Source organism: Chelonia mydas, chromosome 6 (assembly GCF_015237465.2).
Source record: "Chelonia mydas isolate rCheMyd1 chromosome 6, rCheMyd1.pri.v2, whole genome shotgun sequence".
Taxonomy (NCBI): domain Eukaryota; kingdom Metazoa; phylum Chordata; order Testudines; family Cheloniidae; genus Chelonia; species Chelonia mydas.
This window is the reverse complement of record NC_051246.2, coordinates 65,666,631-65,681,759: the sequence shown is the minus strand read 5'-3', so window position 1 is coordinate 65,681,759 and position 15,129 is coordinate 65,666,631. Positions and strand designations below refer to the sequence as shown.

The window sequence follows — 15,129 nt, the reverse complement described above, 5'->3', positions numbered from 1 at the left end:
ATGTTGCATTGTTGTGGCAGCACACATTTTACCTGTACAGCAACTAGCATATTGTTTACAATTTTTACAAGGTTGTGTGTTTCTCCATGTAGTTTGGCTTTATTTTTGTTTATTAGTCCTGTGTTAAGATCACAGGACCTGTCTCTTCACAGCCTGCTATCATTCTGCCTGATGAGTTTTGTTTATCCCTGGAGAATGGAAACCAGTTAAACTCAAGCCGGATAAGCAGAGCTTATCTTCTGTCAGGGGTCAAGAAAAGGCTAAATTTTCTTTCTCTCTGTCACTCACAAAAAAAAAGTTTGATTTTGGGGGCTAAATTAATCAGATTTTCAGCAATTTAAATGATTTATAAGTCAGGAGACCCAACAGAGTTACTTTCAGTTTACATCAGGGTAACTGAGATCAGAATATGCCCCTTTGTCCTTAGTTTGCATACCCTGTTGTCCATCATCTGAGATTAAGGTAAATGAGTCACAGAGCAGGTTGTTGGAAGATGTGGTAAGAGGTGGTTTTTGTGTCCCCTGGCAACTGGAAGGCAGTGAAGTGTTCTCCTTTTCAAATGTCCCCTTGTCATTGTGACAATGTCACCCTTAGGATGCCACCTGATGTGCTGAGATACCACTGAGCCCGCCTGTTATGCCAGCCTGGGACCCTTTTTACCTGTCTTGCTGAACCAGGCTATTAAGCCTCCTCCAGCCAACACACAGGCAGGGCCACACCCAACTGCAAGATGAAACAGACACTGAGATCAGTTCAGTTCTGGGAAGGCTCAGCTTAAGGGACTTGCCCCAGCACTCAGGTGTCCACCTCCCCTTGGATTGCAGACCCAAAGGTATATTATGAAATATGCCTCTTTCCTCAATGTGGAGGAAGGTATGCGCAACTCCTTGCCCTCCTCCCCCAGTTAGAAATTACAGAAACAGGATTTAATAACAAAACAAATGTTGTTAACTGTAAAAGGCAGATTTAAAGTGGTAGCAAACAGAACAAAGCAGATTACTAAGCATATAAAACCAAACACTCAAACTAAGCTTATTTCACTAAAGAAATTGGTTACAAATAGTAATTTCTCACCCTAGATATTGTTGCAGGCAGATTACAGAAAGTCTTGAAAGACAGCTACACTGGTCTCCAGCTTGAAACCTCATTTAGTATTATTCGCAAGCTGGTTGTCCTTCCATCTGGGGCTCAACCCTTCTCCCCTCAGTTCAGTTCTTGCTTCCAGGTGTTTTTCAGTGTCTCTTAAGGTGGGGAGGCAGAGGAGAACCTCAATGATGTCACTCCCCTGCCTTATATAGCTCTTTGTCTCCCAGTGGAAGATCGCTGACATTCCAAGGGGTGGGTCCAGTACCAGGTGACTCAGACCCATGTCTCTGCAAGGCTGTAGCCACCATTACTTGTAGGCTGTTTGGAGCGTCCACAGGAAGACTAAGTCCTTTCACAGTCCATTGTCTCTGCTAATGGCCCATTAGCCCTGTCTGGCTTTTCCATTGTTGCACCTGAAGGGCTAATTGGGGTCGATGCCCAAAGTAACACATTTGAAATACAGATTCATAGTTGATATTCCTAACTTCAGATACAGAAATTATACATGCATACAAATTGGATAATCACATTCAGTAAATCATAACCTTTCCAATGATATCTCATATGAGCTATCTTGCATAATATATATCTGTTATGTCATATCCTATCATAAGCATATTTTCATAAAGTGACACATCAGAGTCATACTGCACCTTTGCACTATGCAAAGTAGGGAATACATAAAGTAATGTGCAATGTGCCTTCGTGTATAGGTGAGTCGCATCATACACGCATTTAACTTACGCAAATTCAACTGTACACGCTCGGCAAAAAAAAAAGAAAAATAACAAGATACATGTAAATAGTGTGAGCGATTCAGCTCACCATTCCATTCAATGAGCGTATGCCCCGGAGTGAGCATGAGATGGGAGACGTGTATCTGCTCCTCCCTCAGTCGGTCTCAGTTCCCGCGTGCCTCTCATAGTGTGAGCATCTCGCCTTGCTGAGTGTGATTCTAGTGTTTAAAGATACTGTACATATTTTTCGTACAACTTGGCCCCTAAATGCAAGCCAACTACTTCATCTGGTGCTCAACTGAAGAAACGGCGATCTGTTCCAACACTGGAGAAAAAACTGGCTGTGTTGGACTTACTGAGAGACGGTATGTCAGTCTCCAACGCGGCGCGTAAATATGACCACAACGAATCTAGCATCCGTGCCATCAAGATTCAAGAGAGAAATTCGTCAAGCCGTGGCATCAAGTGCTCCAATAACTCCTAAGGTGACGAGCCAGGTGCATGGTAAGACTTTAGTGAAGACTGAAAAGGCATTAAACTTATGGCTGGAAGACATGAACCGTAAATGTGTGCTTATCGATGGCAACACGTTGCGAGAAAAGGCTCTTAGCCTCTACACGCTATTCAAACCTCCAGCCGAAGAGGGACGGCATTCTGATGAGAAGGAATTCAAAGCCAGCCAAGGTTGGCTTAACAGTTTTAAGAACCGCTTCAACCTCAAAAACATGCAGACTACTGGTGAAGCTGCATCTGCCAATGAAGAGGCAGCAAAAGCTTACCCCGAACAATTAAAGAAAATCATAGAAGAAAAGGGCTAGCTTCCAGAACAAGCTTTTAATGCTGATGAGACTGGGCTCTTCTGGAAAAAAAAAAAATGCCCAACTGCACTTACACTTCGAAATTAGAAAGACAGGCCCCTGGCTTCAAAACAGCTAAAGACCTTGTGACTGTTTTGTGGCAATGCGTCTGGGCATTTAATAAAGCCGGGCTTGCTCTACAGGGCTGCAAATCCCCGGGCCCTAAAAGGCAAGAACAAAAATCTCCTGCCTGTGTTCTGGCAATCAAATAAAAAGGCTTGGGTGACAGCAGCATTATTTCTGGATTGGTTCCACAAGTGTTTCATTCCAGAGCTCAAGCGGTACCTCGAAGAGAAAGGTCTTGACTTTAAAGTGTTGCTGATCATAGAGAATGCTCCTGGCGACCCTGTGGCACTCTGGTTTGTGCATAACGACGTTGAAGTAGTCTTTCTTCCCCCCCCCCCCCCCCCCCCCCCCGTACCACCTCCAACCTCTCGAACAAGGTGTGATTCACTGTTTCAGGGCCACGTATACGAGGCTTACGTTCTGACAGATACGTAGCACTATGGATGCTGATCCCAATCTTAATGTGATGGAGTGTATACAGTACTGTACTTTATGGGCAATTTAAGGGATTTTCAAGGGTAATTTTGACTATACATGATTTTCGCCTTATGCACTGACTTTAGAACCTAACCCCTGCGTAAGATGCGACTCCACTGTAAAGCTTTTGTTCATCCATTATAGGCTGTTGAAAGGAGAGCTGTTTGTAACCTTCTCCCCAGCAAAACTATAAACCAAAAAAAAAGTACAGTATTGTGATAAACTCATATTTGCAGCATTGCCTGAAATTTAAGAAGAGAGAGCTAGATTTGGTCATTTTCCCTCTAGTGACTAATAGCAAGATGATTCTTGGCAACAGTGATTGACTTTTCATGGTAATCTTCATAAAGGGCATCAGTGGTGCAGGTGGTGGTGGTTGAATATATGGCACATCCTAGATGCTTGTGGTGTCTGAGGATGAACAATTTTGAGTTTAGGAAAGGGTGAGAGCTCAAAGTTCGGGTGGTTGGGTCTGGGATTTTGGTCTACATCCATCTCTGCTTTGGAGGCTAGACTGCGTAGCAGACCAAAAATAAAACATGGACAGCAGACGCTTGCTTCGAACTCTCGTCCTTTTTTGTCCAGAGTTCTGTGATTGGGACAGCAGCCTGTCCAGACACAAAGAGAAGTAAAACTTTTGAAGTTCTAAAAGTCATGACCAAACAGCTGGAATTCTCTCAATTCACTTTTAAGAAAGAGAACCTAATTCAAGTGATGCCTCACCTGTAATTTGCTTTATTTATTTTTATTTCTAATAGTACATCCTCTCTGGCTCTGACGACTTCAACTTATACATGTGGAGAATTCCTCCGGATCCAGAAGCAGGTAAGCTTGTATGGGGAATCTGACAAATACTAGTGTTAAATATTAGGTACCTCTCAAAATATCGCACAATATCCTACTGTATTATAGATTGAGGCCACAAGGGACCCTCATATACTCTATTCTAGCCTGACCTTTTGCATAATGCAGGCCCTAGAACTTCACCCAGTCTCTCCGTTGCATTGAGTTGTGCTTAATCTAGAACATATCTTTTTAGAAAGACGTTGACTCTTGATTTAAAGATGTCAAGTGTTTGGAGAATCTACCACTTCCTTTGAACTGCTTCAGTTATTAATTGTCACTGTTGAAAATGTGTACCTTATTTATATAGAATACAACTAAGTTTGACATATTTTGCTGGGGGGCAGGGATCCGCATTCACTCCCACCCCGTGTCAGTACTTGGCTCAAGTTGGGGAAGCTAATGATCCAACCTGCGGACCAAATTCGGTGATGAATCCTGGTCATGTGCCACGTGAGGCACTTTGCACATACGCTAATAAGAAGATGACTTCCTGTGCTACAGTTACATAGTAATGCAGCAGATAACTTGCCTTAAAAGTAAATTGCCAAGTTTTTATTTTATTCTTAAAAGCTGTTCAGGTACAGTGAATTATAAGAGCTAGGGAGAGTAGATCATAAAAGGCTCAGCAAACTGGAGAACTTTGGAGAAAATGAGGCCTCTTAATTTTGGACTGGTTATTAAACTTGATTCTATATAATAATCTATTTTATTGGGATACAAAACTGATGACTATGTTTAGACCATAGAAATTCAAAGATATTAACGTCTCTTTACCAGGATTATATGGATTTGCCCTGCCTTTTCCTTTGACTTAACTCTTTTCCTCTGACTCTCTCATCCTTTCTCTAGGAGATCACTCTCCTCATTTTCCTGTGTAACTGTTTGGTTTAAAACAGCTATTTGAAATTAGTAAGAGAAAATATGTGTAGATTCTAAATTACACTTCTATATTCTAAAATAGGCCTGTTCATATACTCTTCCTTTACTTATCCGTCAGTTCCTGGATTCAAGATACTGCTTTTCTCTGGCAATGGATGCTGATGGCCCTAATATCTAGAGGATCCATCCCTCTGTTAGTTGTCTTCAGCTATTGGCTGTGAACCACACAATCCTGAACTTGGTGCTGAGCAAATGAGCACCTGTGTACAAGGACTGATACCTAGAGATAGCACAAATTAACATATCATGTTAGTCAACATTTTCCTGACCGGTTTCAGAGTAGCAGCGGTGTTAGTCTGTATCTGCAAAAAGAACAGGAGTACTTGTGGCAGCTTAGAGACTAACAAATTTATTTGGGCATAAGCTTTCGTGGGCTAAAACCTACTTCATTGGATGCACGCAGTGTTTCATGTTCTCTGTGTGTGTGCGTGTGGGTGTGTGTATATGTATATCTTCCTAGTGTATTTTCCACTGCATGCATCCAAGGAAGTGGGTTTTAGCCCATGAACGCTTATGCTCAAATAAATGTGTTTGTCTCTAAGGTGCCACAAGTACTCCTGTTCATTTTCCTGACCGTTCTTACTGTAACTTGCGGGTAGGAGTAGTATAAGCTTTCAACACTTCCGTTACAAAACTAATTGCTTAATGTCAAATGCAGTAATCAGAAAATCACGAGATAGAGTATGTATATCTTGATCTCCTGTAACTTGAGTGGTTCCCTTTTTGGAAGACTTTAGCTGAGCTCATACTCTTGCTGGTAAATCATTCCTATCTCATATAGGCATCACTTTATTTGCTGATATTATGCCACTCCTTTGAGGAGGCCCAATTTAACTATCCTGTGCTGCTAATCTGTTTTTAAACCCTGATGCATGTTAATGTACCCATTGAACATTTCCAGAATTTGATCTGAGAATGACTCTTCAAGATTTTCATGAGTAATAATGGGGCCATTATACATCTTATGGATATTGGCTTCTGTGGTAATTAATTTGCCAGCCATCCAGTTCATCTAGGATGAACTGATCTGTAGTTATCTGTCTTCTTCACTCACTTCTTCTTCCAACCTAAGAGCGAGTGGGAGAATTCTCCAGAATTTATGTAGTCTTCTTTGTTGTGATAAAAGGCATTTTCTAAACTGGCAAGGCAGTTTTTTCAACCCAGTGAGTGGGGTTTGACTACAAAAATTACCAACATTTACTTTTATTTAATTTTAAAAAATCTCCTTCCACGGGTGTGCTGAGGCCTTTTTCACCTCACCCCACCTAAGCTAATACAGGAAATTCCCTCATGCTCAGTTTCTGGCCTCCAGTACGAGTCTTAAGAAGTGTCTGTCTGTATGCCCATAATCCAATAAGGTAGAGTTATGGCAATCATAAATGTTATGAATTAAAGTTTTTTACAAATAATGTACTGTACTGTACTCTTCTAATTATTGGTATTTTTAGTAAAGAGATGACTACAGCTGAGTTATGAGCCCTCTTTAATTGATTTTGAGACATATTTCTATTAACGCACATTTGAGGGAGAAGTACTGATGAATTGTGTATGATATGGTACCTTTTTGCAAGCCTGAAATTGCTTTTCAGAATTACTAAATAAGAAGAACTTCACTCATTACCAAAATGTAGCCACTTCAGGGGTGGAAAGTGATGATAGCTGTTTAACAGCTCATAGCATTACTCGACAGCAGATTAGGAGAGGCAGTAACCTCATTTGGAACTGGAAGTGTCATAGAATCATAGAAGGTGAGGGTTGGAAGGGACTTCAGGAGGTCATCTAGTCCAACCCCCTGCTTGAAGCAGGACCAATCCCCAATTTTTGCCCCAGATCCCTAAATGGCCCCCTCAAGGATTGAACTCACAACCCTGGGTTTAGCAGGCCAATGCTCAAACCACTGAGCTATCCCTCCCCCCAAGTACACAGTCAGGAAGCATCAGAGACCAGAAAAACCAACAACAGTAAAACTACTAAACATAGTTAAACGTAAAGGACTTTTTTAAAAAAAAAAAAAAAAGGAAACCTTGTCAAATTTTTGTAAACTAAAGAAACTTTTTATGTTTGTTTCATTTAAATTAAGATGCTTAAAAGCAGCATTTTTCTTCTGCATAGTAAAGTTTCAAAGCTGTATTGAGTCAAATGTTCAGTTGTAAACTTTTGAAGGAACAACCATAATGTTTAGTTCAGAGTTATGAACAACCTCTGAGGTTCTTCTGTATGTGCAGTGTAACTACTTGTGTTGGCATCTTTCCAGGACACTGGAACAAACTCTGCTACTCTTGCAAATAATTGTAGTTTAGAGATGTTTCCCCAGTGGGCAGGCTGGGTCATTCCCCACTCCACAGTAAGCTCTCCAGTGATTTGTTCAGCCTAGTTTTAAATGTCCCACACAATGGGGGCTTTCATTGCTTACCTTGAGAGACTTAAGTGATGATACAATAGTTAGGAAGCTTAAAAGCGTTTTTCCAACTTTCTCCCTATATGTTTGATCATTTTTAATAGGGATAATGTAATATACATATATAAGTGCCAGCAATCACACTTCCTTCACCTTTTCCCTCCCTCCTTGAAGATGGTGGAACATTTGGTCCTGTGCTTCCCCTACATCCCCAGTTCCTATCCAGTTCTCAGTTACTATTCAGAAATAATCATCAGTGGCTTGGTGAGTTTTTTAGCTAATTCCCTCATTAAAGCTATGGATTCCTCATCGAAGGGTACAAGTGGGCAGAGTCTCAGTTTTATCTTTCTTCTGATGGATAGCATTTCCTGCAGCACAGGGCGCCCTAGCACCATTCTGGGACATTGGTCATTTATTTGGGTAACCAAATCCAGTATTTCTACAAGTTTCTATTGGCAGTGAGGAAGGCTGAAGTGAGGTGAGATGTAGGCCTCACCCATGCTGCTCAGCAAGACTGTTAGAACCTTTTTTAACTGTTTGTGGTTTTTCAACAGAATTTACCAAAACCACGGTGGGATGTGTGTGTGTTTTAAATATCACTCCAAGAAGCTGTTTTAAGAACAGGAATTTTATTATTTTGTGGTTGGAGAAGGTGATCAGATGATCACTGAGTTATTTAATTGAAATGACTGTTACCAGACTTTTGAGCTGCTTAATAAATCAGATCAGCAGACTGCATTTCCAAATCTCCCTTAATACCATCTTTGACTGTAACTCTGTAACTGCTGGCAGTAACAGGCCTGTCATTGTGGTCCAGTTACTAAACTAATTATGGCAATTTTCAGCACGACTTATGCAATTTTTCTTCCCTTTTTTGCAATGTCATTGCAAATGCAAACAGCTCTTCATGCTTGAAGTATTAGATGGCAAGATTTTATTGCATTGGAGACAAGTTTGTGCTTTAAGCTTTCCAAGTCTCAACATGATTAGTGGAGGTTTTTTGGGGGGGGCGGGAAGTGATCTAATCCAGTGGGAATGTACTCTGAAACACTTTAAATTTAAAAAGTCTGTTGTGTCTCACACAACTGGTGATTGGATATAAATCCATTTTCCCTGGTTCGAATCCGCCTCAGGTCAGTAGTTACCAAAACTTGTCCATATTGCACAAACTACCACCTCAACTATCATTAACAAGCCTTTGTTGGCTTTCTTGGGAGAGAAGGCAAATCCTGAGTGGGCTGCAAAGGCAAATGCTGTTCAGAGAGGACATCCTCCAGAATGGAGGCATTGTTGGGCAGCTTGTACTGCTGTATCCAATAGAAGTTGCAGCATCCAGGACTGTCATTCTAGGTCCTTTCACCAGCATTAAAATAATTTTAATACTTATTTTCAAAAGTGAGGATAACACTGAGAACAGAAAGGGAAGAGAAACATAAATACCCAACAATTACCATTTTGGTTGCCCCAGAATTCAGTCTCCTGTCTTTTTCTCTTCATTGTGCTGAATTCTTTGGCAACCACTGTGTATGCCTGTAATATGTCCATTTGCATTAATGCTTAGGGTCTTTGGCACTTCCACATCCAAGAAAAATAATTTATTTTCCACCTTATAACTTTACAAGATTTGTTCTTTTAACTTCAGGAAGAGCATTCTGAAAAATTGTTAATTTTTATGGTGCCAACAATGTGCTAGGAGAACTATATAGCTAAAAGCATATATAACTTTTTTGAGAACTATATAGCTAAAAGCACCAGCAGACGGTGTTTCTCCTGACAGAAGAGAAGAGCGAATGTAAAGGGTGTGTGTTGCTTTTCCAAATCTTTCCAGTTTATTTCAGTAATAAGTCTTTCCTTGTCTGCTTGTTCTGCTCCACCAGTGTAACAAGAGGCTAGTGTAGATGAGGTGCCGACAGCTTTTAGCAACAAAGAATCCTGAGGTAGATGCAGCCCTGAATCTAGACAGTGATTTTTACTGTAACTTTTTTAAATCACATGTTCTTGCTGGCAAGTGATGCTGGCGTTTCCCAATGAAGTTGACAGTAAGAAGCAAACAGCAACTCCTTGATACTGAAATCAAATTCCATTGTGCTATAGAAAGTTCACTTTCTAGCATATCTTCATTTATAGGCCTAGCCCTTCCCCTAGGGACTAGGAAGTGATTTCAGCGACTTAACCACTTAAAATGAAAATTGCTAATTGCATTAATGAAGAATGCTGAGCTGGATCATTTAGGGTGGGACTTACTTGAAACATCCCAGGGGGAAAAGTAAAAAAAATTTATCATCAAAATGTCCAGCCCACCTACATTCCAGTCACGCTAATCAGTAAAAAAAAAAAAAAAAAAAAAAAAAAAACCTGTTAATGTTGTTTGCCTGTTTCACAAGAGCTGTTCCCAAGAGATACTTACAACTCGTGCTAGGTCCATGTTATCCCCTGCAACTTCCTGAAATGTGTAGAAATCCTGAATAATTGGCCATAAAATTTGTTGGAGGGAGAAGCTGATCTTATATAGCATCATACTCCCCCTTCCCATCCCAGGTATGGCAAATGCAATTTAGATGGTCTGGTATTCTAGTGAGGGTGGAGGGGCTGCTCCACATGACAATCCCCCTGGAAAACCCATTAGGAAATATCCTGAGGAATTAACCTTGACTGTCAGCGTTCGTTCCTTCAAGTCCTCCTCTGCACCTGCAGACTGTCAAGCATGTGGTTTGTTGTGGGGTGGGTTGGTTGTTCAAAGAGTGATCGGGAGCCTCCAGCACCAACATCCCAGAGGAAACTCTGCTCCCATGGCAGGGCACAGTATTGCACAGGGACTGACCCTCTGTGCAGAAGCCTCCACTCTCTATAGATGTTTCAGTCTGAGATTTCCCTGTGGATTTCAAAACCTCTCCAGGCCTCCACTTTGTCCGCATTATAGACTATTAAATCCCACTCTCTAGAAGAGAGAGAATAGAAACCCCAGTTTTTTGCTTAACTTCCCTTTGCGTAGTATTTTGGTTTGGGGTGGTTTTGGGTTTTTTTTGTTTGTTATACACACAAGGGTCTGGTCCATGCTGTGTGTATCTGGTTTGTTTTGTGTGTGTGTGTGTGCTTGTTCTTTGCAAATGGGAAGCCATGTATTTTTAAAACTAGAAACAGAGGTGTTTGCTAACATACAAAGAGCCAGAATGTACCTGTCCCCTTCATGGATGCACAAGGGAGTGGGGAGAAGGAAGAATTTAGGATGTTTTACCTGGACTTCTCTTCTCCCCCCTTGCAGGAAATATGTCTAATCTCATTACCTGTGTCCTACTTATTCATGGGGAGGAGTTCAGGCAAGGCCATGGTCCTTCCTTACTATCACCATTCCCCACACCACATGACTCCTGAAGATATAATCCCTCCATGGATTCCCCCTAGCATTATACAACTCAAATACAGGGCTGTGCCCTAAAGGCACAAAGTGGCCCAGAGTATTATTAATGGAAAAACAAATTAATTTAAATTGGCTTGCTACTGCAGTGCCATGTATTACAGATTAATGGTGTTTTGTGGCAAACTGGCAGCAGCTGTGAACATCTGGCCCTTCTCGCTAGTTTTCAGCACTTTGAATAATTCACAAGGCTTGTATGAAGTTACATGTTTGTCTCTGGAATGTCACTCTACCTTATATGAATGAGTGGTGTTTTTTTTTTTGTTTGTTTGTTTTTTAAGTTTTAGACGGAAAAGACTTTGTTAGGTCCCTCAGTTTGTCCTCGAGAGGCCAGTGGAGGATTGTTCCCTGCAGTAAGTTCTCCAGAGCCTTGTCCAATTTTAAATTATATGAGTAATGGGGCTTCCATTACTTTTCAGACTATTCCACATTTTAGTAGACTTCCAACACTAGGTCATTTTTCCAGCTAATCAGACAATCTGTTACTTATGTTCATCCCATTACACCTGAGTAACTCCTCTCCATTCTAGATTGTTATAGGTTCCTCAGTGATACTTCTGGTTGTGTGGTCCAAAAATCTTAATTCCTTCCCAATACTATGTGGCATTTCAAACTCCTATCTAATTTGTGGGTACTACCACCTGTAGATCTTGGTTGGCATTACTGCTTTCCAAGTATATCTCTTCCCTTCAATATGTTTAACAGCATTTCCTGAATGTATTGGCATGCATGTTTCTAAGTGTAATCTCACTTTGGTATTTCATGCCCTGTCTGTGGTGTTTCTGTCCAAACTGATATTTGCAGCACTGCATAATTTATTATCAGTGGATTTTATTTCCCTACTGTTAAATCCCTTCTTCCAGATAATTCGTACAGATTATAAAAACAGGCCTAATTCTAACTCCTTTGTTGTGTTGTTAGACACCTACTAGATTCACATTGCAGGTTAGCATTACTTTTTGTCTACAACTAGAGTCCAGACATATTTCATAAAGTATTATTGTGTTAGCCATTTAAAAAACGTCTAGGAAATTGAAGATATTTAAATACAACTATAATTAGCCTGTAGAATTTTTTTGTTCAGATTTGTAATCCAGGATCTCTGAGTTAATTTCTCTATGCTAGTGCTAGAAGAATTAGACTCTGCTATAATAATGTAAAATTAAACCAAGGTGGTTAGTCCATTTTCCATTGCCTTCTGCTGAATGTAATCCGAAATACCCAGCTCTGTCTCATAAACCCTGTGCTTGCACCACTCTCAGAAATGAGTCCAATATGTTGGGACACTGTAGCTACTAGGTGCTATGGTAATACAAATAATAATAATTAAACATTTCTTCCTTTGGAGCAGTTAGTTTTGGAGCATACAAAAGGAGACCTATTATGGAGTCTAGTTTTGAGTAACATGTAGGAGGTAGAAGTAGATCAAAAAGTAGTTACCAGCCCTGTTGAGCCACTGAGTAACAGTGACAACAGTACAACTAAACTTACAGTCTTCATGGGAAGGATCCTATAAAAAGCAAGCTAAACTTTTTGATGCTAAACTTTCGGAAAGGAGGATTTAAAAAAAATAAGGAAGCTAATCAAAAACACCCTCAAGTCAAAAGTGTGGAAATTAAATCATCAGACTCAAAATAGAAGCAGTTTATATGTATACTATAATTACACAAGAATATTGAAATTACCGTGCAGAGTCAGTCACAGAAGGTATGCATACCCTTGAACAAAAAAGAAATAAGGGCAGCAGGGGGGGAAAAAAAATCTGTGTAGTCAAATGGCATAATACAAGAGGTTATTCTGGCCAAACGGTTGTCCTCCATAAAACAGAAGTCCAGTCCAAGTGAAGCCAACAGAAAGAAGCAAACTATGGCAAATAAAACTAAAGATGGAGTTAGGAATTCGAACCACTAATCACCAAAACCTCCCAAAATTTAAGTATACTAGAAGATGAAACCCTATTAGAATGAGTCTGCCAGATCACTATTGAGTAAAAGGACTGATTAGAGCATTAGTACATTACAGTAAAGCTAAATAACTTGTTTGCATTAGCCTTCACCACTGTCAGAGACTGAGCTGTATGAAAACAAAGTGCTGGAGTAAACTGACATATACGACACATAAATGGATGAGAATAGTGTTTATGGATTTTGCCAGAAGCTTGCAATGGGTGACAAGGAATGGATCACTTGATTACCTGTTCTGTTCATTCCCTCTGGGGCACCTGGCATTGGCCACTGTCGGAAGACAGGATACTGGACTAGATGGACCTTTGGTCTGATGCAGTATGGCTATTCTTATGGGTTGAATTAAACCTTGCTATGAGTCCAGTGTAACTGCCACTTTATGTTCAAGATAAATGTAAAGAAGCCATTGGAATCAGGTGACTGAAACAGTTAAGTGGCCACTACCCCAAACACAGGCCCATGTCTCCTGCCAAAATGAAGGCACATCCAAGGCCACTCAGGAATTTTGAATTATATGGGCAGGAGCTCAGGTAGGCATCGTTTGAGTAAGAGTGTGTACGTGAGATTGAAAAACAGAACAGTGACAGAAGTGGAGAGAAACCCAAGCAAAGAGTAACAGAAGTGCTGGTAATGTGGCCCTGAGGGAAAGCTAGAAAAGAGCTTTTTGGGCACAGAGTGCTGGCTGGAAAGGCAGGCTTAGAACAGCAAGCAAAGGAACTGTCCCATTTGATTTCTCTTGTATTCAGAGAAATAGTACTTTATGTATATTTTTTTTTTGTAAATAAACGAAATTGCATCAAAGAAATACCTGACTCTCTCCAGTTTCTCACCCTAACTGGAACAACCTACAAGACCATGAATTTTTGGATAGCCACGTAAGTCACAAGAGGTAAAAATCTCATCAGTAACATTTGGAGGGTATAAAAATATTACTGTAAGAGATATAAACGTTTGTGTTGGGAAGCATAAGCTTACCATTAACTGATAGGGTTAGAATAACCTGCTCATAGGGAAATATTTCTGTAATTGTCCATTTTAGGCTTTCTTCCATCTTCCTCTGAAGGATTTGATACTGGCCACAGGATACTGGACTAGATTAGCTAGATGAGTCTGATCCAGCAAGTGGAGTCTCTGTTAGCTGAAATGATAAGGACTTCCAGTTTTGGAGCAGAATGATTGGAGATCCTTTCCCATTGCCACTGAATTTCTGAGTGGCCACACTTTGCAGCATAGTGACAGCTGTGAAGTTCTGGATGCCCATGTATTTAAGATCTTTTGCATTTACATGTTGTTCTCCATCCAGAGCTCTCAATGTACTTTACAAATACTAATCTTCAGAATAACTCTGAGGTAAATAACTATTATAACCATATTACAGATGGGGAAGCTGAAGGTCATAGTGAAGTGACTTGCTCAAGGGCATGGAAGAAGCCTGTGACAAGCCTGGGAATAGAGCCCAAGGTGTCTGACTTGCAAGCCTGTGTTTTAACCGCAAGACCATCCTTCCTTTTCCCGTTTTACTTCTAGCGCCTGACTCTTAGGAGCATTCCTAATCCTCTGCAAAGCATTTCCCAATATCAGACCTGAATCTTGTACTACAGTGTGTTCAAGTAGCCAGTGTGTAGAATCAGTGAACGGTTTAAAACTTGCCTTCTTGGCATCACTTGTACTGGAAACATTTACTGAGCAGCTTCTGCCTTTTTACTCCTAAGGCTTTTTTCTGGAATGTTTGTCCACCAAGCTAAGAACTTCAAGAAATGCACTTGGTGTAACCTTGCACAATTGGCCTGATGCATGCTAATGATTGACAGTTGTGATTTGGTTGGAAAGAATGCCATAGAAATAAGGCAAGTTGCATGAACGAATGTGATCATGAATGTCTAGCATGGACAATAGCATGAAAAGGGTGAGGGTCATAACTGGTATTTTCTGTGGAGACTTGCCGAAATGAGTTGAAATGTCACCTTGTTCAATCTTGGTGACTGCCCAAGAAGAGATGTAGGTGAGGAGAAAGAACTTTCCAAATTTCTCAGGTTACTGGGGGTCTTACCATTTTGTAAGTTTTGAAGCATTTGGCCAGGCTGTCTCTGTCTTGCTGTTTGCTTTTTTAAAAATAATTTATGGCCTCTTTCTTTCATGCATACATCTCAAATGTGGTATGTTCATTCTAGTCCTAAAGTTAATTGTGTCTCTCACAGATTTAACATCCCTTCACTTTTACCATTGAAAAGTCTTTCTGCCAGAAATAAAGTTCCATGAAACTGAAGTTATGGAAAGAGTTATTTACATAAATGGAATAAATCCTACATTTTAAATCAAGTACTTTTGTGTCCTTCTCATTCTG

General features: G+C 40.4%; 1 protein-coding gene across 2 annotated transcripts in view; it reads left to right on the top strand.

Annotated features, from left to right (window-relative positions):
• Positions 1-15,129, top strand: part of DCAF5 (DDB1 and CUL4 associated factor 5) — a 104,485-nt gene that overhangs the window by 76,499 nt on the left and 12,857 nt on the right. For both annotated transcript variants that reach the window (XM_037900294.2, XM_037900295.2), the window contains exon 7: positions 3,982-4,048. In XM_037900294.2, the coding sequence (XP_037756222.1) occupies positions 3,982-4,048 (67 nt within the window). The remainder of the gene's footprint in view (positions 1-3,981; positions 4,049-15,129) is intronic.